The 25,021-nt window shown below is 37.5% G+C and overlaps 2 protein-coding genes across 13 annotated transcripts in view; one reads left to right on the top strand and one right to left on the bottom strand.

The window, feature by feature from the left end:
- The window catches only part of LOC136854134 (methionine aminopeptidase 1D, mitochondrial), a 103,186-nt gene extending 95,922 nt beyond the window's left edge, over window positions 1–7,264 (top strand). For 2 of the 3 annotated variants that reach the window (XM_067130362.1, XM_067130353.1), the window contains exon 8: window positions 4,311–7,264. In XM_067130362.1, the coding sequence (XP_066986463.1) occupies window positions 4,311–4,357 (47 nt within the window). In that variant the 3' untranslated portion in view covers window positions 4,358–7,264. The remainder of the gene's footprint in view (window positions 1–4,310) is intronic. The other variant, XM_067130395.1, reaches the window with a different exon arrangement.
- Window positions 4,275–25,021, bottom strand: part of LOC136854038 (mucin-2-like) — a 228,554-nt gene continuing 207,807 nt past the window's right edge. For all 10 annotated transcript variants that reach the window (XM_067130120.1, XM_067130169.1, XM_067130096.1 and 7 more), the window contains exons 12-13: window positions 19,456–19,558; window positions 4,275–10,659 (exon numbers count right to left, since the gene is read on the bottom strand). In XM_067130120.1, the coding sequence (XP_066986221.1) occupies window positions 8,933–10,659; window positions 19,456–19,558 (1,830 nt within the window). In that variant the 3' untranslated portion in view covers window positions 4,275–8,932. The remainder of the gene's footprint in view (window positions 10,660–19,455; window positions 19,559–25,021) is intronic.

Genomic DNA, 25,021 nt, shown 5'->3' with positions numbered 1-25,021 from the left:
TATCATCTTTGCTTGGCAGTGTCCCACTGGAGGGGGCAGGCCCTTTGCTTTTCACCCAAGAGCCAGACGTGGCTCGTTGGGGTGTTGTTCCACTTGAGGACTTAGAGGGATTTTCTGACTGATTCTCAGCCTTCAAGCGGCATTGTTAAGTGGGGTGCCCAGTATGTTTACAATATCCACACACTGGTTTCTTTGGGGTGTCCATTCTTGAGAGGTTGTTGAGAGTTAGTTGCGGCGTGCAAGGAGTGATATAACCATCATCCATGGGAACTAAGATGAGGATGATTGGTGTCCCATGTGTCAGCCCAACGACAGCATGCGACCACTGTCTTAGGCGCCTTATCACATGGATGGGTGGCAAGAGCTGGCGGGGCATAAAGTAAGAAGTCCTCAAGCTGGAAGGATCCGAGGATGTCCTCCACACTAGTGGCTTTGAGAGTCTAGCCATCATTTTAAGGCTTGGGTCTTTTTAAAGATCCACTCAGACCAGGTTTGACCTGTCTCTGTGGGTATATTTCTCCACCTTTTCCTCCAACGGTTGGGAGTTATTTCAAAAGCCTTTAGGATGGCTTGGTGGACAAGGGTGAGATTTCCTTGATCCCACGGTTGGAGAGCATTGAATGCAATGGCACCTTTCCCTTCAAGGTGCTTTCCCAGGATCAGAGAAACTTCCTTGGGAGAGGGCTTATAGGTCTTCAGGTCCTTTTCAGCATGGTCAAGCCAGGCTTCAGGCTCAGCTTCATCCCATTTTCTTATGAGGGAGTCTACACTGCTGAGGGTCGAATGTGGAGATTGCGTTGATGTGTTGCACACCCCTTGGGCTGCCATTGCGAGCTGATGTGCCCTTTCTTTCTCCCTCTCTTCTCTTTCTTTCTCCTCCCGTTTCTCTTGGGCTAGTCTTTCTTTCTCCCTCTCTTCTCTTTCTTTCTCCTCCCATTTCTCTCAGGCAAGTCTTTCTTTCTCATTCTCTTCTCTTTCTCCTGCCTTTCTTTCTCCTTCTCCTGCCTTTCTTTCTCTTTCTCCTACCTTTCTGCCTCTTCCCATTTCTCCTTAGCTATTCTCCCTTTCTCCTCCTGCCTTTCTGCCTTTTCCCATTACTTCCGAGCTATTTTCTCTTTCTTTCTTGGCAGAGTTTAGCCTCTCTTGGATCCAATCCCTCAGTGCTAGGCCCATCAGTTCCAAACCCTTCCCAGCCTCCATGTAGAACCTGAGCTTGTCATTTCGCTGGGTTCTGGTTGCCTTAGTCATCTTGAGATGGTGCTGAGAGGGGTGGGGCCTCAGGAATAACAATATGGTCTTAGGATGTAGGGTAGGAACCAGTGGTGGTGCTACGTGCAAGTAAGAGTGCCCTGTTGGGTGAGGTGGCACTGGCACTCAGTCTAATTTTGACCGGAGTGACCAAGGTACGTTTGGAAAGAATGACTGTAATTGTTCCGTGGAACTTAGGATTGTGGTAAAAGATGATAATTCAGTTGTCTGAAAAGACTCAAAGTTGTTTGGAATGAGCAGATTCAGTATGTCTGAAAAAGACTGAGTTGCTCGGAATGAACGGATGCAGTAGGTCTGAAAAGACTTGGGGTTGTTTGTGATGACCAAATTCAATACATCTGAAAAGAATCAGGGTCGTTCGTGATGAATGAATTCAATACGTCTAAAAAGACTCAGGGTGTTCGTGATGAACGGATTCAATATATCTGAATAGATTCAAAGTTGTTCGTAATGAACAGATTCAGTATGTCCAAAAGACTTGAGGTTGTTTGAATTAATGGTTTCAGTATGTCTAAAAAGACTCAAGGTTGTGTGAATGAATGGATTCAGTATGTCTGAAAGGACTCAAGATTATTTGAATGAACGAATTCAGTATGTGTAAAAAGACCCAAGGTTGTTTGAATGAACAGGTTCAGGAAGTCACGTAAGGACTTTGGATTGTCCAAATTTAATGGGGATAAGCCAGTCCCATAAGGACTTGGATGATTTGAAATAAATGGATATAAAGACTCGAAATGGACTTGGGTGTTCGAATGAACGGATATGAAGTCTTATATGGACTTGGGTGTTTGAATGAACAGATATAAAGTCTCGTGGACTTGGGTGTTCAATGCTAACAGGTATAAAGTCTTGTATGGACTCTCTTTTTTATGAATTATTATGGACAGAGAGAGAGAGAATTACAAGAAACCTTGGACCACTAATCAGCAACGCTATCCCTTCTTGTCAATTTAAAAGTGACATGTCTGACAGCTTTTGCCTTCGAGCTTTTTACAGAAGATGAGGGAAAAATATTTGTTTGTTTAAAATATGTATCACATACGAATTTTGTAGTTACAATTATATTATTATTATATTATTATTATTTAATCTTATTAATATTTGAAAATTAGTACTTATTATTAGGTAAAAAATTTATTTATACAAAAATAAACATATACATGTACTGAACTATAAAAATTCTCTCATCTCAGTAAAAGAAAGAGAGAGAGAGAGAAATTATTACTTTTATTATTTAATGTTATTTGCTTTACGAATTAAAGCTTGAAAACTTATAAATTACATAAAAAATGAAACATAAACGCTTTTGCAGGGTTTCTCAGTATTCGCAAATGTTCGCATGTCTGTGAAAAACTCGTGTATGATAATTAGTTAGGTTCCAATGAAAAGTTTGTGTGTCTGTGAATTCGTGCAACTCGAATTGCACAAGTTCAGTGAAAATTGCAAATCCCCTTGTTAAAAGTGATTCCTTGTGCCTTAGGGGGAAGTAAAAAAGTTTGATATTCCTGAGTGTTTGAATTCCTCTCGGAGGCACAAGAGGGTGATAAGAGTGACGCCACACAAGCTGCCAATACTCTATTGGCCCAGTTGAAAATAAGGGCCAGTCACGACTGCCTAAGTCTAAGGAACCCAAAGGAAGTGTCCTTTGAAGGCTTGGGAAATTAGTTGAGTTGCAGCTGTAATAGTGTGTGTTATGAGTCAGTCAGCACCAGGTGGGGAAGGCCGGCAGTCACACCTAATGGCGAAAATTAACGTAATAATTACTAACATAAAATATAGTCCAGGGCCCTGTAATCTTAAATGATAATATAAGTGTTAACTCAAACGATGAGTATTAGTTTCTACCTGTTTTACAGTATATTGCCAAAACGAGCCCCATGATATTTTAAAATGGCGCTTCTTAGGAGAGTCAGTTACACTAAGTCAGCCTGAACTTTTCAACAGAGTGAGTTTTAAGTCCAAGTTCATTAGTGAGTCATGGCGACAATTTACTCTCCGTGCAACAACAACTGTCTTTTGTCTCACAGTCAATGCTACTGTCTCTACCTCCATTCTTACTGGCTAAGTCTTCTTCTCCATCTCACTCCATATATTGGTGTTCCCCTGTGGTGACAACCATGACGTCATGGTTCGAGGCGTGTTGCTATGTCTTAAGAACTCCTTCATATTTTTCATTCCAACTTTGGAGGTGGGCCTACGGGAATTCCTGTAGCTCATTGGTCATTGGCACTTTCCTTGGGCATATAGACGTATGGCAATGGTGGCACTTGATTGGTGGGTGCCACCTAGGTGTGCCTCCTGTAGGTGGGACTTGTCATCTTGAAGATTCCCTTAGAAAAGAGGGGGTTAGGATTGTTCTTGCCCCAGGGAGAAAGGACTGTGTTCTGAGACAGACATGACTTGTGAGAGGCTGAATCCCCATAGAGTTAACAAGGGGGAAGCACAAGTGGAGCTACTTAATGGACCAAATTTGGGTTTGACCAGGAGCACCTGCCTCCTGACATGAAGTCCCTTAAGGGGTACAGTATTTCATGGCTCTCCAGTGTTACTTCACTGCTCAATTACCTTTCCATAATGAAGGGTGCTCTGGCACAGGGACTTGCTACTCTGAATAAACTTTTCACCAAACCAGGAGGAAGTTACAGGAGTCATGACATCCCAATTGCACATGCAACCAGGAGCATGATATTTCCAGATGGTGTTCAACCTTAGTCAGTTGACAGGGACTACCTCCCACCTGGTGGGTAAGTCTCCCATTGTAAAAGGCAATGGTTTGTATTTCTGTAGGAACAAATAACAAATTTATATAAGTAATTTGTATTTATCCTAGGTATACAGACCAGAGCATTTTATTTGGCTAAACCCACTTCAGCCGCCCTGCTTGGTCCCTGCTGAAGTTGTACACATAGGATTAATTCAAATTACTTTACAAAAATTTTTATGTTTTGAAAATTAAACTTATAATGTCAATATATTTTGTAAACTAAATGAGGGTAGAAAAGACATTTTGTACTAAAATAAAGTTTATTTGTACATATCAGCAATTGGAGTTCCTCCACACACAAGGAATGCAGTAATTTCCCTCTAAAGCTGTTTATAAAAATAGTGAATACACTGACGTCTAATTATGCCTGGGGCTTTTGCTGCCATAAAATAATGTCACTGGTTTGAAGGTGAAAAGGGTTTGGTCTATTAAACAAGACAAAATAAAGGTAGGTCAAATAAATATGTTGCAAACATTATTCCCAGTTGTACAAAACTGTGTAAGAAAACAAAGATAGGGGTAATTTAAACTAGAAAAAACCAGCAATAAAACCAAAATGATACATCATGAATGTCCGCTGACATTATGGTTCCTTGGTTCTAATTACTTGTAGAAATTATTCAGTAAACTTCTTTCAGATATTTACAAAGTATGTAGAAATGGCATTTGGTTACCAACAAAAACTGTGTTTACATCAATAATAGCTAAGCTGTAGTATATGTAGAGGAATGACCCTATGTTACGTGGTTGCATGCTATTTTGCAGTATTGTCAACTGGGATGGGCTTTTTTTATTGCTTGATCTTCAATTCCACATTCAGACTGTACATATATTTTATATTTATGAAAAAAGGTACTTCAAAATAAAACCAAGGGTTAAAAGTGTCTTACAATTGGATCTCATGCTTACTGCCATTACTAGCAATTAACCCAGTTGTTAGCCTGACAATAAAGATAGTAAAGTAAAATTGAAATATTCTTAATATAAGAATAAATCTTTGTCATACCACTTTGCTCTTTAGACCATGAATATGACAGGACAGTCCTAGATCTGCTTTCACAACCTGATTCCTGCTAGATTATCATATATCAAGCCACAGTGCTTCATGCTAGTTACGCCAATACAGTAGGACCTTTATCCATTGACATTTTTAGTAAATTACTTTAGCAATTGTTTCCCTAGAATATCTTTTGCTTCCTGAGCTGGAAATAAAAAATCTAAAACCCATTCCAATTGACTTTAGATTGATATGTAAGATTGATTTAATTATGGAACCATAGGCATAATGAGGACATGCACAGCCAAGGTATTATAATTAGTAACATGCAATGACAAAAGAGCCAAAGTAACACTTAAAGGTATACACTATTAGGTAGTGTAATTCAGTAAGTTTCAAAATACCAGATTTACTGATGAGTATGTCATCATTATATGCATGATAAGAAATAAAGTGTAATACGACAAGTTTAGTGACATAACCAAATCAAAGATAGAAATATTGAAAATTCAGTGTTAAAAGAAATTTATTTCAGTCTTATGACATCTACTTTTTATTAACTTTAAATTAAGTGAGCATTCACAGAAATGATTTTCCCTCATGTTAATTGTTCCTCATCTCTTGAGTTGATTAACTGTATTGTACATTTATTATGTTTACTAGGTGGCAGCCGTAAGTGGAGACTACTTAATAATGAAATAAAACTGATCACTGTCTGATGCAAACCTTTCATTCATGTTGAAGAGTAGTTATGGTCCAGTTCACTATAGATGCTTTAGTAGAAATTAAGTGGCAAAGGGAATACTACTTCAAGTTGGTCTTGGTATTTTCTTGACAGCACAACCATATAGGAAACATTTCAACCAGCATTTATTTGTTGATTTACCTTTATTCAGATTCCAAAGCTTTTTTTTTTGTCTTACTTTACCATATAATGTTATGCCTCTTTGATATGTCTGGATTTTATATTATTCAACACTTTCTAGTTGACAAATGAAAAATGAGCTTGTTACATGAAAACAAAAAATAAAAAAATATAATTTTATTTTGGCAGTAAAAATTTCATTTACATAAACAAAAACTTGCAAGATTTCAAAAAACTATAGGAAGAAATATTGCACAGGTTATATAAATGGATCAAGATTGCAAACATTCAGAGCCTTTATTATTATTTAAAAGGCACAAAATCAACTAGCAATTATTTTTCTCATCTGGTTTCTGCTTGTTCAAAATTTAAAATATTAAGGAGAAAGTATCACTTATGCCATTTTTTTTATTAGCAACTGTTGTAGATATTTCACAAAAAAATAGTTCCAGCAAAACAATGGAATTTATATAACTAACAATCTTAATAAGTAGAACATATTTTGGATGTAGAGCTAAACATGTGAACTGAATAACCTTTTCTAAAAATCCTGTACTGTGTAAATCCTTTGTAAAAAAATAAACTACTCCATTTTGTTTATTATGACTTACAAATTTTGATGGCTTACATTTACATACAAATAGTTCTTTTGTGTTATGGCCATAGTTTTAACTAGATGTAGAAGTTTACTAATTTTACTGTGAGTGCTTGATCTTCTAATAATATGGCCAAGTGATTTCAAAATTTAAGAAATTGTCAAACTATAAAGTGCATCCACTGAAATACTGATAAATCATTTAGTATTTAGTACATCTAACTGAAGAGCCACTTGGATGATCAGCAAGCCTTGACTGTACTAATATAGGATCACTGTTCTAAAATGTTGTGACTGTTGGTAATTTGGTAATATGTACGATGCTTTACAACTTTAGTTTTGGAGAACAGCAATGCAATGAAGGTATACCATTAAATGAAACTTGAAAAAATATGATACTGTTAATCAAATGCAATACATTCTAACTAAATCTTGGAAAATGAATCCATACCCATGAAAGGATCTACCTAGGTACATTTTAAAATAAATAAGGTGGTCATAAAAAAATATACTGCAATTTTTTATGTATTATGATGCTGTGAAGATAAAAAAAATTCAAGTTCACTGGTCTTTGGTGCATGAAAAAATCTCTTAAAATGACACAGAAAGCTGCCTTTCATTAAATATCTAAGAGGAACAACTAACTAGAACCAACTTACGATAGGAAAATCTTGTTAATGCATCACCAAAAATAAGAAAGGAAAATTATTACAGACCTGTATTCAATAAGTATGTCAGTTGCTACAAAATTAAAATATGTAAAAGAAAAGAAAATTTAAATGTCCTTTAACTTGTAAAAAGGATACCTTTGTCATTAGCAATGTAAGTAGATCAAAAAAGAATTATAAAGTATATTAAGAATCAAAAAATAAACATTACAAACTGGGAGTTATAAGACCATATTAAGTTTGAAAAATTTTGAAAATGCCATCACATTACTGTACTGTATTATATAAAAGCTAGTGGAAAACCCATCTTTCTATTGCCATATAAACAGATTAATATTGCTTCAGTGCAAAACTAACACAATCCAACTCAAAAGACCAAAGCTTAACTTTTCTTTAAGAAATTTCCATTCAAACATAATCACAATGCCAACGTGAATGCACTGAGGCAGAAAATGATTTTACTATATTATGCCGTATTTTGTTTGCAAAATCTTGAAACATTAAAATGGATTTTGCATATACAATCTGCATATCAATAGCAGTGTATAAACAGTATGTCAGCCTGGATTCTGTTACAGTGACCATGTATCAGTATACAGGCTGATAAACTCCCTGAAAATGTCAACAACCTATGGGAACAGTATAAGTACATGGCAAAAATATACACACAAATCAGACTTCTTACCACTTTAACAGTAGAAAAATGAGACAAGTTTGTAATAAAACAATCACACTTGAGATCACATACTTTGAGAATGACAGTTTACTTATTAAGGGCATCAACTGGATACATCATTCATGTCATTTTGAAGTTGAACAGGATCACTGAACGAAATCTATGACTCCTTTGGACATGTAGACACCCAAAGGTTCTTTGAAAAAATCATTCAAAAAGGCTTTGCCATTATCGTCATTCACAAAGCTCCCATCCTGCTTGCTTTTTCCATCTTTTTTTCAACAGATGCCTCAAGACTATCACATTCACATTATTATTACTCTTTAGCTGGGTCACAGGTAATCTTCCGTCACAGCTCATAAAACCTAAGACATACATATATATATATGTATATAATCATATAAATATATATAGCAACCATGAGACTTCTATCACCAATCTGAGGTTCACAACTACCACACTTGATACTGAGCAATCATAACCTGGCTATTACAATAAGAATAGTGACTAACAGCTATTTGAAAAGTGGTGCATTATACAATACTACAGCAAAGGATGCAAAGATTAAACCACTATACTGTATCAGATAGGAACATTCTTGAATATTATCGTGTTTGCTTTAGGAATTTTTATCACCGGTATTACTACTACTATGTGTTGATATAACAAAGTATATTAGTTGACTTACGAGAGAACTGAGAATTATTTCTTCAAAAACATATTACTATGAGCATTTATTTTAACCACTTTACATTGAGGCTGTTCAGCCACTTTCTTATCATGTATAGTCCAGACATGTTCCAGACACAGAGGTGGATCAAGACTAGATTCAATACAAGAAGATAAGAATGAACTAAAATATACATAGTGACTTGAGTTTATAAAACAATGCATGGACAGAAGTTTAAGAATAGCATATTATTATTGAAAGTAATGAATTCTAACGGCCTGAAATATAAAAATTATTTTTTTAGACCAAAGATAAATTTTGAGAAAATTTTGTGCAATGATTCAAGTTATGTACACATTCCCAATAATAATCTGCACTAAAATTCATGAATCATTTTAAAAATTCCTGACACAGAAACAGAAGAGCTATCAATGGTAGTTATGAGTGTTTCTGGATTGACTACCGGAATGCCCATATGACTGAGAGTGGTTTTGCCGGTTGGAAAACTCACGTGCATCATAATGCTCATTATAATGAAGAAGATGAGGACTGTAATCTCTCGATGATCTATTGTCACTAGAATGACTGACACTGGAAGCCCCTTCACTAGTACCCCTATTCCATTCTCCCACAGGCCCACTCTCCCCACTTGTTCTCTGCCAATCACCACCATCATTATTACTAGTTCTACGCCAATCCACGCTTGCCCCACTCCTCGTCCATTCAGCGTTGCTGTTATGATTCCAAGTTCTACCATCATAATTAGACTGTTGTGAAGAATTACGTTCCCCTTCAGCCTGATATATGTCTTGTGCATGATTAGACCAATGATAATTGTTCCTATTACGTCTATCACTTCTATCATTCCTATCATCACTTCTTTCCCGCCTTTTTCTTTTGGTAGTTCTTTCTTCCTCATGTTTTTTCAACTTAAACTTTTTGTCTTTGAGCACATCTTGTAATACTACTTTCACTTCCTTCAAGTCATGACTCCCTTCAGCCTCACATTCATCTTCCCCTTCATCTCTATCATACTGTTTTTCAGGCACGTTTTCAGCACAGTCCTCCTCTTCTTCATCGTCATGTTGTTCAACACGATATTCACGTTTCCTTTCCTCACCTACACTATAATATGCTTCTGAGCCCTCTTGCTTTTTAAGGGTTAGCTTCAAACAACTACCTCTTTCTTCTGTTCTGATCCGTAAAGGAGGCACAACTGCCCGATCATCATGCCTTAATTTTATTTTTAGCTTCTTTGGAGGTCTGTCCTCTTTTTCCCTATCACGAGCCCTTTCCTTATCTTTTACCTTATCTGATTTTCTCTTGTCTTTGTCCTTATCACTCTTTTCTTTTCTTTTATCCCTCTCTGGTCGATCACTAGAAACAATATTAAGAGAAGGTGAATGTGTATCTCTGTATGATTCACTGGTTATTTTTTCATATGATGGAGAACTCACCTTGGAACCATCACTGGGAGCATTGTTTGGTACTGGTGAATTTGAGCCCTCTGAGAATCTGTTATCATTCTCTCTATTACTTGTCCATGAATCATAGGGATGTTCAGATTCATTTACCCCAAGTTTTGGTACTGGACTAACACTACGTACATTAGTCATATCATTATCACATATCACTAGCTTTTGCTCTCCCTCACCATAGTGCTTAAGATCACTTTCAGCTTTGATGCTTTTTCCTTCTGTTTTAGCACTGTTATTGGTATCTGAAGCACTATTATTATTATGCAAGTCTATAGCATAAACACTAGATTTTGAGTTGATTTCAGAGGGTGACTGTCTCTCCCCTTCATTCTTAACATTTATTTTTATTTCTTTATCTGCATCCTCTTCTTCCTCTACTGCTTCCTCTTCCTCTTCTTCATCCATGAATATTTCAAGTTGTGGATCCCCTTCTTGGCTGCCATCAAAATCTTCATTTTCTTCTTCAACTTTCAGCTTATTCTCTCCTGAAAGTTCATTTATATCAGTGACCACTGTATTGGAGGTCTGCTGTGTCTGATCTTCTTCCTCTTCTTCATCCATTGAATCACAGATATAAACTTTTTGATTCTCCCATTCAGATTCCCATGGATATGGAGGGTCTGTGGGTGGAGTTTCTCCTGTAAGCCAATGTGCAGGTGCGGGTGGGAGATCCAAGACTGAAAAAATAATAATGAAGAATAAAAACTGGTGTTGGGTACCAAAGAATGTAATAATTTAGTCTACTAAAAGAAAATATACAAAACTTAAGGGGAAAACTTTATAAAGAGTAAAGCCAAGTGATATAATACAGGAAAATTCAGGCTAAATAACAATGATGACAAGGTGGAAGGTACTATGGTAAACAAAAATCTTAAGGGTCAGCTTCAGAATCAGTCCTAACAAACTTTCTGAAAATCTAACCCACTTTCAGGACAAAACATATGCAAAAGAGCTTTCAGGCAAAAAAGCAATGAGCAAGAAGAAGGAGAAATAGTTCTCTTGTTTTTTTTCCTATAGTAAATTTATTAGGATATTCCATAACAATGGCTCTAGGGCACAGAACAGTCACGCTTCAATCTGTAGTCTTATACACGTTAACTGTGAAGAGGACTGACAGGTTGGATGAATGACAATAATGGGAGGGGTAACCAGCAAGAAAAGTAACTGGGAAATTAACAAATTCCCCCCAGTCTAAAATGCAGAAAATGTGATACAAATACTTGCCTTTAAAAAGGATTGCATCAGAGAACCAGGAATTACTTCCATTGCCTCTGGAGTCGAATTAGTAATTGAATTATTTGGCTGAACCTTTTCGTTGTACGTAAGCCTAACAACAACCTTATATATTTACACTGCACCTCAAGCCTCCAACCCCTTTCTCCAGTAATCTATGCTTTTTTGTTCCAAGTTGTTCACTTTAGTCTTTTCCTAACAAACTATGCAACTTCTTTAACTTTACCTAGCTCCCATTTAATAACAAAGATTTTAGGAGCCCTATGAGTTTAGAAATGTCATTCAGTGGTCTACTTAAACTACTTATAATAATAATAGCTGGTGACTAGCTTCCTTGTCATATCAAAATGTTCCAGATGGATGGTGACATAACCATGCTGGAATCTGTGATATACCACAGCTAATGGGAATTTCATATAATATTTAGCCAAAGCTTATCTATAATATACACTGATCATTCAAATGAAGAGATTTACCTGCAAAATATTTACCACAGCAACATATTAATCATAAAAATGTGGCTGAAAATAAAGAAATCTGATAAGCTGAGGGCCGTATCTTTTATGATTGGTAATATCTACATTAACTGATTTTGGGGCAAAACAGAAGAATAATATATAATAATTGATTTTAGAAATTCAGATGTATACATAAAATTGTGTCAAGTTATCCTTCATATGCAAAGTAAACTTGAAACCAGTTATAATAGCAAACCCTACATAATAGACAATATGTACACTACCAATGATAAATATTTTTCAAATTACATGCATTACAACATAAACCCAGCTGTTGTAACAATGTATGTGAATAGGATCTCTCTCTCTCTCTCTCTCTCTCTCTCTCTCTCTCTCTCTCTCTCTCTCTCTCTCTCTCTCTCTCTCTCTCTCTCTCATTATGATAGTATTTTATTTTAAATATTAAAAGTACTAAAATGATAACAAAACAGAAAAGTTACAATAAGTTACAGAAATTTACTGTAATAAGAATAGAATGTTTACTCAATTGACTGTAATTTGAATACATTAATGTATGTACTGTAATAAAAATAGAATGTTTACTCTATCTACAAAAAAAAATTAATACAAAAGTTTTTCATAAAAACCTATTAATTATATATTGCTGTACCTCCATGTTCACATTAAATCCCAGCCGAACCAAACTTGTCTTAGTTAAGATCCAGAAAAGTTCCATTTCACATGTGCTAACCTACTTCCTGGTACTATCTTTACTTCTGCCTCACCTTTTCAAATTAACCAAGCTAGATGATCTAGTCTGGATTGGACTGGGCACTAACCAAATGAATATTGAAGTTGGTTTGTATGAAAAAAAAAAAAAAAAAACTATGAAACAGTTTGGACAATAGCTGTCAATTTCATGTAAATTTGGAGACGAGAGGAAGGATGAGCCCAAACTTCATGAGTTTCCTTGCCTCTTCATCCTAAACAATGGAATGTGCTCTCAGAAGCTTCTTCCTTCTACCAGCACTCATAAAAAGCCTGGAATTTATAGTTCTCATGTCCTTAATTCTTTTGTACATAGACTTAAACCATCTTACAAGACAAGCTAGGAAGTCTTTGCTAGAGCCTTTAAAAGACTGCAATACCAATGCCGCATCCCAATTCAAGGGCCATAGGAGACACTAGGGTATTGATTTCCCAAATGTCTTAAGTTTATCAAATCCTTGTCAACACAAACCTAGGCATATTGACTAAAAACTTGTGAGAATGGTCCTGTAACCTTTAATTGCATATATGAATAACTTCCAAATGGAAAAAAAGCAAAAAACTCTTATTAGTAGAATAATAGCTCTGACTAGACCAATATCCTTTTTACCACACCAACTGATCTAATCCCATTTCCTTGGTAAAAGTTTGCTGCTCAAGTTCTGCAAGTCCCTGTGTTGGCTGCAACTATGACCTCTAAAAATCTCGCTTAATATATGTTGGACAATCTCCATCCATGCAGATGAAATAAGTCCGGATGATAGTGAAATATGCAGCAATGAAGCTGCTTAAGTAGTGTCTTGTACCGTGACAGTGTAAGGTCTGTAAACCACTCCTGTTGAGACCACAATGGAGTTATTGTGATCATCTTGGTATTCATCAACTGATCAGAACAAAAAATTTAAAAAATGAATATATCTTGACCATTCCATCTGTCGAAGTATTGCATCTATCCTCCAAGCTCCTGGACCTGGCCAAACCAAGCAATAGTTAGGGAGCTTATTGTTTCTAGCTCATGGTGAAAAGGTCAACCAGAAGCATTTCCCCAATGTGCCAAAGTGCCCTTCATACCTAGGAGGGAGGATGTGTCTTTTTGCTGAGTCTCTTATGATGGTTCATGTTCCTAGAATGAATCTTGACACTATCTTGTATCATTCTCTTCTTGCCAGACAAAAAGGGGCTTCCAAATGAGTGCCTCCTGATTAGTGAATATGTGCGAAGTGATTGCTCAGCATTATGCCAATTGCTCTTCCCTCTGAGGACCTTTGGACCTTACGAATGCTCATAAGCCTAAGAAAGTAGCCTTAAGTTTTATGTCTTTTAGAGGAAGCTGACTAATGCAAGGACCAACATTTTCATATTGAATGAAAGTATCTTACTCTAGTCCTGGAACTGCAGAAGGAATAGCAAATTTGGTTGGTGGGCAGGACTCAATGAGTATCGAACCAAACACAAAAGTTGTGGCTGCCACACCATGAGACATGCTGAATGCCAGACAGGAAGCAGCATCCATGTTGTCATGCTGAGCCAGTAAAAGGAAGCATGGGCAGAAGCTGGATGGTTGACAGAGAAGGTAGGCCAGCACTTAAAGCAGGTGCCACAAAGGATGTCATGATTGGAGTGTAAAGATGAGAAGAGATCTAGCTCATGATTAAGTTGTATGAGGCCAGTCCAGAGAAGCTGTTAGGGCAGTGGCATGACTGATGAAGGTAGTGGCTCATAGCTGAGTAGAAGTCTGTTGTTACTGGAATATTCAAGTGGTTAAAGTTTATTAAATTTACAATGAGGATGAGGCATTACCCAGAAAGATGGTTCATTTTGTAATATCCGCACCATAACTAGAAAAACTGAAGCCTTCTGCTTAGGGTAATATATAGCAGTTCCATCAGCTCCTTCAAGGGGAGGCATGCTATAATCAACTCCAAAGGTTGATACTTTAAAGGAAGATCACCACTGCAAGCAAAAGGCAATCCTAGGAAACTTATTCTTTAGACTGTATGAAGTGCCACAAAATAGTGAGGCAGAGGATGACAGCTGGGATTTTTCTGGATCTTATCCAAGGTGAGCTGAGTGAGACTGAGATCTTCACATCAACAGAAGTAAGGAAATACAAGATTGATTAGTTTATGATGGAACAACTGTTCTCATACTGTACTCCCTATACATAATGCATATGATAAAGATTCTTTTGTATGATAAAAATTGTTGAAGACAATGAAATGCAAAAACTACAATGCTAATGTGATAAGATGAATAAAAGAGAAAAATGAGGGCACTGTAACAGACAGTGCTGGCTATGGATCTCCTTTCAGTCTGTTAAGAGGTGAGTCTAGAAAGCTGAATGATGGGAATCTGATCCAATGTCTGAGCAGATTAAGTAAGTGAAGTTGTTTATGTTGAGACAAGTAAATTTTTGTTAGCATATTGTTTTCACAAATGCATCTACCAAAATCATGTTGCATCAATTATTATACTTTCATGATTTTACAGGTGACATTTACACTTTATCCCTAGATCATATTCCATAATTTTGACTTTTACATTCTTTGCAGTGTTAAAATCATCAAATTTCTCCTATACATGCGTTAGTACTTCATCAATGTCTGTCAATTCTGCTGCTGCTGATTCAACAAGTTGCTTCTTCATTAAACACTGGAAAAGCCTCCTCTTCTAACTTCTCCATTAATCCTTGGTAATCTTTTGAAATTGTTCACAACCTTCGTTCCACAGAATTCCAAACTACACTAATGGTTTCTGGTTTTAATGAATTCATTGCAGCTTTATCATACGTTATTTTCAGCACTGCCTATCCAACAGAAGTTAACTGTGATTGGTGATGGCTCATACATGGCTCCTTGGAAGGAATTATTTTCCTAGCTAAGCCTACTTCTGCAGTGACAGTTTCCCTTCAAGTGACTACCACATGAACAATGGCCATCATATACTGATTGTGACCAGTTCTCCATGTTACTACATCTGTGCACACAGCCATGAATCTCCCACAGCTTGAAGACAAGATATTCATCCTCCTGGGCCATTGTAGACAATCATCCACTTCTAATATCCTAACACCAGTCACTTCCAATCCCGACCTCTTTGAGGGATCTTTAATGATCCATGTGCATTACTAGAATCTTCCTTACCGGCAGACACCAAAACCATGACTGTTCCAGCTCCAAACTGACTTCTTCCAGCTGTGACCCCTTCTGAATTGAAAAAGTGACTGGAATTATGGTTACAGTGATTGTGGGAGGCATAGTAACTGACTCTTCTAGTGTACATAAGGAGACCAGCACAACTGCTATACCAGGCAGGATGCCAGCTGCTAGAAACTGACATTGTATACCACCATATGAGACCCTATTAGCTCTCACAAAAGGGAGGACAGCAACCTCTTAGGTGTATCAGAAGAAGCTTAGCAGTGGGTGTCAGCCTTTAGATTCAGGGAGAGAGCAATTACTTGTTTACTACATTCATCTTCACCATGGGTCACCAGCCACGAAGCAGAAATCAGCAATGTTTCTTTGCCAGCAATTTCATCAGTTTCAGCTTGTCTCCTGCAACCCCAAAGGGAAGATACTTGATCACTGAGCCTCAACACAAAGGTCTCCAGCTACTTCCAAAATATCAACTGTACCAAGGATGCCTGCCATCCTAAAGGACCACAGTATGTGCATTATGAGCAATTGGATTAATTTTACGCTGGAGAGACCTTAATATTCGAAGACGGAAGCCTCATCTGTCAAACTCTGGAGCAATTCTAGAGGAAAAGACACCAGCTTGTATTTGACCTGCCCTGGCCACCACTATTTCAGACATTGTTACTGGTGTGAGGAACAAGGAGCCAGCAAAGGACATTACAGACCCCTAGCTGTCCCCTACTTGTTTTTGCTTTTACTAGTTTTACAGGATCCAAAACTGCTTCCGATAAGTCCATCATCTATCACTTTTTGGCCATGGCAGTGACAGCAAAACATATGCTACCTTCTTTCTTTCAATCCTCAGTCTCCTTTACAATGACTGCCTCTGATACAAGACAGTGGTTTCTACAATTCTTTACTAAGTACAACTGGCAGGTATAGGTGGTAGGAGCCATTAGTACTTTGCTAACAAAGAGGCCCAAATAAGTGGAGGATATTACTAAGGCCAGAAGGGTGATGCTGTTACTCAAGTGGGCATCAATTTTTTTGCAATATAATGATGATGCAGCTCGTTTAAGGTGCTTATGATGAAGTATGACGTGACAACCCAAGACCTATCTGACTTCTTGTTTCCCTCAGACATCTGGGACCTTAGGGTCTCTTAACCACTGAATGCATTTGTGTTCCAGAGTGCTTTTATGGTTCTTTTAAAAAAGGTGACCTTGACAGTGATCAGGGTGACAATTTTCAATACTGACCATGCTTCTATCTTCATGATAGCAACTCGCACCTGACAGAAAGATCCAACATTTAGCAATATCTCCTTTCCTAACATACAAACAGCAAATGAGACCAGGCATGCTTTAGCAGATCTTACCCTGCTATCTCCAACAGACTGACTCCAGCAAGGAAGCAACGGTCACCCTTTCAACCCATGAAAGGTAGATGGTACATGGCAAATTTCCCTGGTATGGGAGACAGAAGATTGAAGAGATGGCCTTCTTCTGACAGTTCTTGTCTCCAGGATTACCGGAGACTGATTGGAAGCAGAGACAGTTAGTTATTGACTCCCCTTTCTGCAGTCAGTAAACTGCAGGGCAAACATGATCAAAAAGATTTTGCTGAAACAGGTGACTGATGAAGACGAAAGATTAATCACCTAGAATACACTTGTCTGTTTGTGGATTCAAAGGCAACAGGAGGGCAACTGGATAAGTTACTCGGTTCTTGCCTCAACTGATGTCTTGAAGAACCCTTAATAGTGGCAGCGCTCCTGTCACCTGCCCATAGGAATGCTATTGGTCCCACAGCTCCTTCCCAAAGATAGTGAATTAAGGTTTGGGGGGACAACCTTACTTGTTTATCAAGTCACAAGAATTTGGATTATGAAAACCAGGGACAGCACATCAGTTTTCTTAAATTAAAGGCTATCTTAGGCTACAAGTTTATGCTCTACTCTTAGCAGGAAGAACAATAGGCATGATGGCCTACAACTCAATGAAAGCAGTCTAATTAAGAAATCAAGGTGATATGTAATTCATGACCGTATGCGGGCTAGCAGTATACATCTTTATGTGGCTGGAGGCAAATAACATTAGCACAGTTCCATGATTTGTCCTTAGACAACATACAATAGATATCAGTGGCAGAAGGAAAAGCAAGCCATATGGTTGGAGTGGTTGCTGAAATTGGAGATCAGCAAGGCTCTTAGGACACAGCAGTACTGTTCATGATAAGTCTAAACCAACCAGACCCAGGAGCCATACGAAAAGCATCGCATCCTTGAGATAATCTTGGACATTTATGGTTAATCCTGCATAACCTCAACAGGCAAATCCTAGAGAAGATCCTCCAGGAGCAAGATGACTTTGATAACCCACCTTTGGATGCTACTGAAGTGGTTTGTGGATCTGCTGCCCAAGGTGATACACAACCCCTGGAGTTTCCAACCTGGAGGAAATTTCTTGAGCAGCGTGCCACAACTCTATGGATTCTGAGGCAATTGGGGCACCCTTTGTCTTTACACATGGAGGTTATCCAGGAAGATTTCAGAAAGACAGGTTAATCAGTGAGGGGAGCCACAACAATCACAAGGTCTTGCACATTTTGCACAACTAACCAGTAATAGTGGACCAATTCTGGTTAACTTTCTCCTCTTCTCACATTGACACATGATATGTGAGTGACCTCCTTGTTGGAATGTGATATGTAATACAAATCTCTTGGACTAAATGGGTTTATCATCTCTGGAATCTTGGAAGATGAACCCATAGCTTCACCTTATCTCTGCTTCTTTTAAAACTGAAACAATCTTTAATCCTATGACCAGACTTCTTACAAAAATCCTGAAACAACTTTTGATGGAATTAAAATTATGACAAGGCTTGCTAGAATCAACATATATTAGGGCTCAATCAGTATGTTGTCCAGCAGTTTTGTTACCCTATTCCCACTAACACTTTAAGCACTTTGTTTTCCTTAAAAAAATCTGCTCATGGGCTATATCATAAGTAACACAACTGCAGCCTCTTGCAAAGTACAGTATCTCCAACATAATCCTCAAAGTGGTTGTTGATATTTAAGTGAACATAGCATGAATTCTTATATAAGTTCTCTTATAATTTTACTTGAAACTACCCACTTGAAAATAATATTTTTTCTCAAGCAAAATTTACATAAGTCTGATCCATACCTACAATATTGTACTAACTCCTCAACTTCTCAGATGACTGCCTTTCTTTCCAGATTCATCATTATGGCAGTTTTTCTAGCACACTATGCATTTTGCTGAAAACTCTCTTAAACTGAATGAAATGTAAAGGACAGTTTAGTTTAAGCTATAAATTATAAAAAATTACTGATGGCTGTGGTATATCTTTAAATATTCAAGGGAAGATTCCTGATGCATCTACTAAATTAGGGCTACTATTTATAAGTAAAATATATCAATATTTCCTGGGTTTTCTCAAGAAATGCAAATTTTCATATTATTCAGGTTAGTAAATTTGAATAAACATCCTGGATGTGCCCCAAATTTCTGTTTTTGCAGAACTGAATATGTAAAGCCATCAAATGAAAATCTTCAGAAGAATATTTCCAATTACTAAAATGTGTATATTATTTAATAAGACTGACAAAAACGATACACTGTAGATGGTACTGTAGATTCTTTGCAGTGACCCATCAGTGCCAGCTGTATTGCTTTGTGCCCTTAACTTTCCATTTGTTCCTTTTGGTTGCTTCCTACATTGATGTCCAACTATCATCTCTCTTTTATGAATAAATACTTTGGAAAAGACTTATGAAGAACCTAGACTAACTTGGTCAAACATTAAGGGTAAAAAATACTTTTAAGAGGAAGCCCCAGACTTACCTTTGCCATTCTGAACATCTATTTTATCTCTTTCTATACTTGACTTGTCCTCCTGCACAAATAGTCTGTATAACATGACATATTCTGAAGAAGCATGGCGACGCTGAAAATCAAAACACAATGAAAAAGTGTAACAAACAGATCTACTGAAAAACACTTGACATCAATTCCAGGTCTACTGAAAAGCACATCAATTCCAGCCAAAATACATTACTTTATCATACAGTATTTACTGTACTTAAAAAAAATAATTGTTTAAAAATTAATTTTTTTCATACAAACCCATCACATGTAATAGCCTAATTTCATGGTCCACCATGACACTTCATTCCTAGTTAAGTCAAATGACAATTTACAGAAAGGTGCATAAAGTCAGCTAAGTGGATCACTTGGTATCTCACAACCAACTGGACATGTCTGTGTAGTTTGATCAACAAGATGCAAGAAAAATGAGGGGCTGGGAGGAGAAAAGTGCAAACTGTAAAGAATTTGGGTGAAGTTTTGAGTGAAAAAAATTTCAAACTGCTAAAAATCCAAGAATTGGCCAATTGTGAATTAGGGATCTGTCTTAAGGCCTCCTAGGGCTGGTAAAGTAACAGAATCCCTGGCTCCATAAGTAAACAAGATAAGTATCCCTGATAAATTTGCTTAGTAATAACAGAAATAAAAAGTCCTTATGTGCCTCTTCTGATATCCCTGGTCCTTTCACTTGGGTATGCAGTGGTAAGAAGGAATGATGAAAGGCACAGCAGTTAGACCCAAGTTACCTGAAGTTTGTATCTCTGTGATGAACACACAAAGGACAGACCAACTAACTTCTAATACTGGTAGGATGATCTTTCTGAAATAGAATATAGCACACTGGAATAGTGGTATCAGCCAAATCAATATTCCTTCTGAGACCAATTACAGAAGTTTCATTTTACTTGATATAGGTTGAGACATTTTCAACTAGACTTGGAGACAGCTTTGGCTGCCTCTGCTGAAAAGCCTCTACCTCCAAGGGTAACCTCCAGGAGTGAAGACCTAGTAGCTCTAGATCCTTGTGGAATAGGTGAAAATGAAAATTGCTGTAAAACTGGGCTTTATTAAACCAAAAAGTGAGAAAAAGTATTCTTTAAGGCCACCCCTAGAATGGATCTGGAAGAGCAAAGCAATGCCATGAGTTTTTGGATGAGGCTTCCTTCTAATAAATTAAAGCTACGAAGGGGTTTCCTCACTGCTGCCACAGGGGCTTGCATACTTTGGATGAAGTGACCACTCAGAGAGAGGAATTTAGTCCTTTCTGTTAAGGCTGTCCACAAACATATTTTCCCTTGGAACATATCTTGTACAGTACTTGTCTTCTTTCTTCACTGACCTCTGCCCACAAGATCTTAGTGGCCAGCAAACACATTCTCTGATCTTGTGACACCCTGATTTTTGAGATTGCTTCCATCATCACTCCAGCTATCCTTCCGATATAATGAGTAAAGGCTTGTAGACCAAGAAAAACTTCCTTCAGGTCCAATTTTATATGTTATATACTCCTTGTAACCCACCTGTGATTTGTGTCGAGTCATGGAGAACAAAACTTCTAGAGGAGCAATTAGTGAGACACTTGCCATGAGGTTCTGCTGCTGGACCAATTAACTTCGCATCTTTTCTGGGGGTTTGGTTTCTCGAGAAACTTTTGAATCAATGTATACAACCACCAGATTCTGTTACAAATATAAATATATACTGTATTTAGAAGTTTTATTCTAGAAGGGGTTCGTTCATCATTCAGCAGCCTAGTACAAATGTGGCAGTGACCATTGTTTTTTCTTTGAAGCCACCACATCACATGGATAGATGTCAATAGGATTGATGACCATTCCATAGATATGTTGCCTTTGTCTTCTGCTGCAAGTCAAACTTCTCCCAGCTGAACTGATGGCCCAAGAAGCTACACAAATAAAAAAGCTGATGAACTAAAAGAGAAGAAGACATCAAGAGTCACTTATCCAGATATCTGCATAGCCACAGCCTACTCCTGTGTGCCCTTACCACAGCCAGCCTACATCCTAACAATAAGGATATAGGCATTTATTCCATTCCTTACAAAGACTGCAATAGAAAATATTAAGGGAAAACAGTTGGAGGCCTTTCTGTTTTCCTCGAAGAACATAAACATGATTGTACAGTAGGATCCCAACACGTAGCGTACATGTAGAACATAGGATAGATTGGCTGAATATCAATATACTTTACAGCAGTGGTGTGAGCAAATGCAGGGTTGTAGAAGGTACCCTTATAAACTTAATGCGTACTTCTGACAACAATAAAGGTGCCCTTATAAATTTAACTGATACTTTGATAACACCAAGTCTTTTAATCATGAAGATTCTTTCATCAATGAGGTGGTCTGCATGGCTGCCAAAATAAATTTTAATTCTATTTATACTGCTCCTCCTGATTTTGCTGCCTTTCTTCTCCCTTCACAGGCATCAGAGGACAATAAAATTGCTTCTAGAACTATCAAACAACTGCCAACAGATTGATGAGTGATCAACAGCAACATGGCTTGACAATCACAGAACTTCCAAAATTTTTGTTTCCTTCAGACATAAAGGTTAAATCTCTGATACACTAAAATTCATTTCTTTTCCTTGGTCTGTTGTTATGGAGCCCTTGGAAAAATTTGCTTTGATACCTAACCAGGGCAGCATTTTCCAGCATTGGTAGTGTGGTGTTGACTTCAAGACAGTAGTTGACAATTGGGAGAAGGATCTACCTGTCAGGACTGTCTACTTTTCTGGTAGTTGACAATTGGGAGAAGTATCTACCTGCCAGGACTGTCTGCTTTTCTGAAGTCTATGCTGCAAAGGTTGCCAGTACTTCAAGTAGATCTTAAGCAGAGCAGTGGTCACCATTGCATGTAATAAAGGTAGAAAGTCTAAGGTAAAGTCCTCTGGTAAGGCAAGTGAGTTACTTAATCCTACAATGACAGTTCTAACAATTCAGGGACTTGCCTCTAGAAATTGGAAATTAGAGGCTGAGCCATGATTGGCAGAAGACATCTGAGTTAGTTATTGACTCCCAAACATGAAAAAAAGTCACCCACTCGTCACAATTAGTTGCCTACAGAATATACAGATGCAGCTCCAAGAGGCTCCAGACTTTGGAGAGTAAGAGGAGTACCTTGCTGCTGCAACAGAGACTCAGGAGGTGCAGGCAAATTGTCTGGATTTTACTGTCATCTGTTTGTGGTGCCCAAGGAGACAGGAGGACTATGATCAATAATAGACCTCAACCCACTGAACAAGTATGGGTGGCTAATCTTCTTCAGAAAGCAGATGGTGGAATTACACCATCAATATACGCTTCCTTTAAACTAGGAGATTTCTTTGTAGCTGATGCAACCCAGGAATCTTTGAAGTTAATATGCTTCCTTGTGCATTTTGTGATATGACTGTAGTAACCCAATCCTGAAATCCTCCCTTTGAGTTTCAACAATGTGGACTCCCTTCCTCACTGCACCTCGGATGTGTTTGACATAATCAATCTTTGTTTCATTGGTATTCTGTTGCTTCAACACAACTTTTTGAACTGAAGATTCAATCAATTGTATAAAAATAAGTCAGAAGGCAGTTAACGGTCGATGCAGATAAATTTCTTACTGAAAATCAGCCAAAGAAGGAACAGCATTATATTCATGTTATTAGGCCACCACACAGAACTATAAAATCCTCATCCTGATTTTCTTCAGACATGAGACTATTACAGTGGATTTACATTTGACTGGTACTTCATCCCTCATGCACATAGTCACCAACTGATTCCTGAAATCACAGATGCCCAGGTTGTAAATCCAAAGGTTATGCTTATAAAAATTAAGCATTCATGGAAAGCTTTAGGTAGGAAATGCATGCTACAAATCAAAAAAAGGACAAGTTGCTGTCAGAGTTGGGATGAATGTTAATAGACTATGTTCTGACCTTCCTGTGCAATTTTTGATAATTACTTAGATTTTTTTTTTATAGTGCCCAAGCATATTCCAAATGTTACTTGCACCCATTTTTGTCAGCTCAAATCTGTTGTTAAATTCATTTTTGAATGCTTTTCTATAATAATTTTCAGTCACTTTAAAAGGATTATCCTTTTTCAATATATAATCAAAATACAGATAGTATGGTTTAATACAGATAGTGTGGTTTGCAAATGTTGCAGTCAGGAATAAGGTACCTTCAGTTATGCACCTTGGCAGGTGTGAAATTTAATGCAACATCCAGGAAGTTCATATGAACCCTCACAGCCTAATCTGTTTTCCCTTTCATCTTTGTTGCAAGCTCCTGTCTACCCAGATTATCAAGACTACTTGTACTTGTCACAGTTACCTCCTCCAATGTACTTATCACAATGTTTTCTGATACTGCAAAAATATTTACTAAAACAATCCTACATATAAGCAACAAATTTACCTTGCATACATCATGTAGGTTAAAGTATGCCTCCTGAATTTCTTCCTTGTCTTGTCTTTTGCATGAAGGCAAACCAAGGCTTCTGATTTTATTAGGCTGCTTATATATGCATTCTAGGTGCTCAGGTCACCAACTGCTCAAAAGTTTTTTAAGAGTTTGTTGCCAACTCACAAATATCCAACCAAACCACACATTTTTGCCAGAAGGACTGGCTTTTCTTGCCTTTACGTACTTGTAAGTCTTATCAATGAAGAGCTTCTTGCTTATATTCCAGTTCTTCACAATACAGTATTGCTATGCACTTGGGTGTGGCACTTTCTTTTGCTCTGTTCTGGCAATCTCTAACATTTCTTCACTATTTTCATCACTAATTTCAACTTCTTTCTGATGAAATTCACTTGGTTAACAAAAGAACATCTATCTTCTATTTGGAAACTAACTGGGGAAAAAGAATGACAGAATTAATGGGTACACAGCAGGCACAATGGCTAAACTGATACAGGGAGCACAAGCTAACATATATGTAAGGCAAAGCTGCAAACTGACTGGCTGGGAGAATGTAGAAGTGCAGTACAGGCAGTCGCCAGTTATCGGCGGGGGTTCTGTTCCCGACGGTGTGACGATGCCGAAAATCCAGTTATCGTTGCCTCTAGACAAACACTGTAAAACTGGATTGCCGATAACTGGGGACTACCTGTAATTGGCCACACTTTTTCCTTGCTGAGTGGCTTTAAAGAAATTTGTGTTCCCCTCTCAAGGGTTTGTCTATGCACCTTTGCAAGCTGACTGCCACTTGGTCAACAATCCCCAGTTTTTTATTGCTACTTTCAACTTTACAAAATTCAACTGAGTGTTTAAAATGAACACTGTGTGGTAGCCCACATAGTTTCCTACCCTCTGATATGAACAGGTAGCTGGTCTACACATTTCTATCTTGTAGCAACCTTTTATATGATTCATGGGGGTATGATGAAATGAACCAACAAGTTTACTTTTAAATAAAATAACTGAAAAAATACCTTTTCAGCACAATGTCTGAGACACCTAAATAATTTTCATAAGAAAAACAGATGAGTTTATATGATGGTCCTATAATTAGATACCTGCACAGGCTGCAGCTTATT

This window comes from Macrobrachium rosenbergii, chromosome 3 (assembly GCF_040412425.1).
Source record: "Macrobrachium rosenbergii isolate ZJJX-2024 chromosome 3, ASM4041242v1, whole genome shotgun sequence".
Taxonomy (NCBI): Eukaryota; Metazoa; Arthropoda; class Malacostraca; order Decapoda; family Palaemonidae; genus Macrobrachium; species Macrobrachium rosenbergii.
This window is presented reverse-complemented; position numbering and strand designations above follow the sequence as displayed.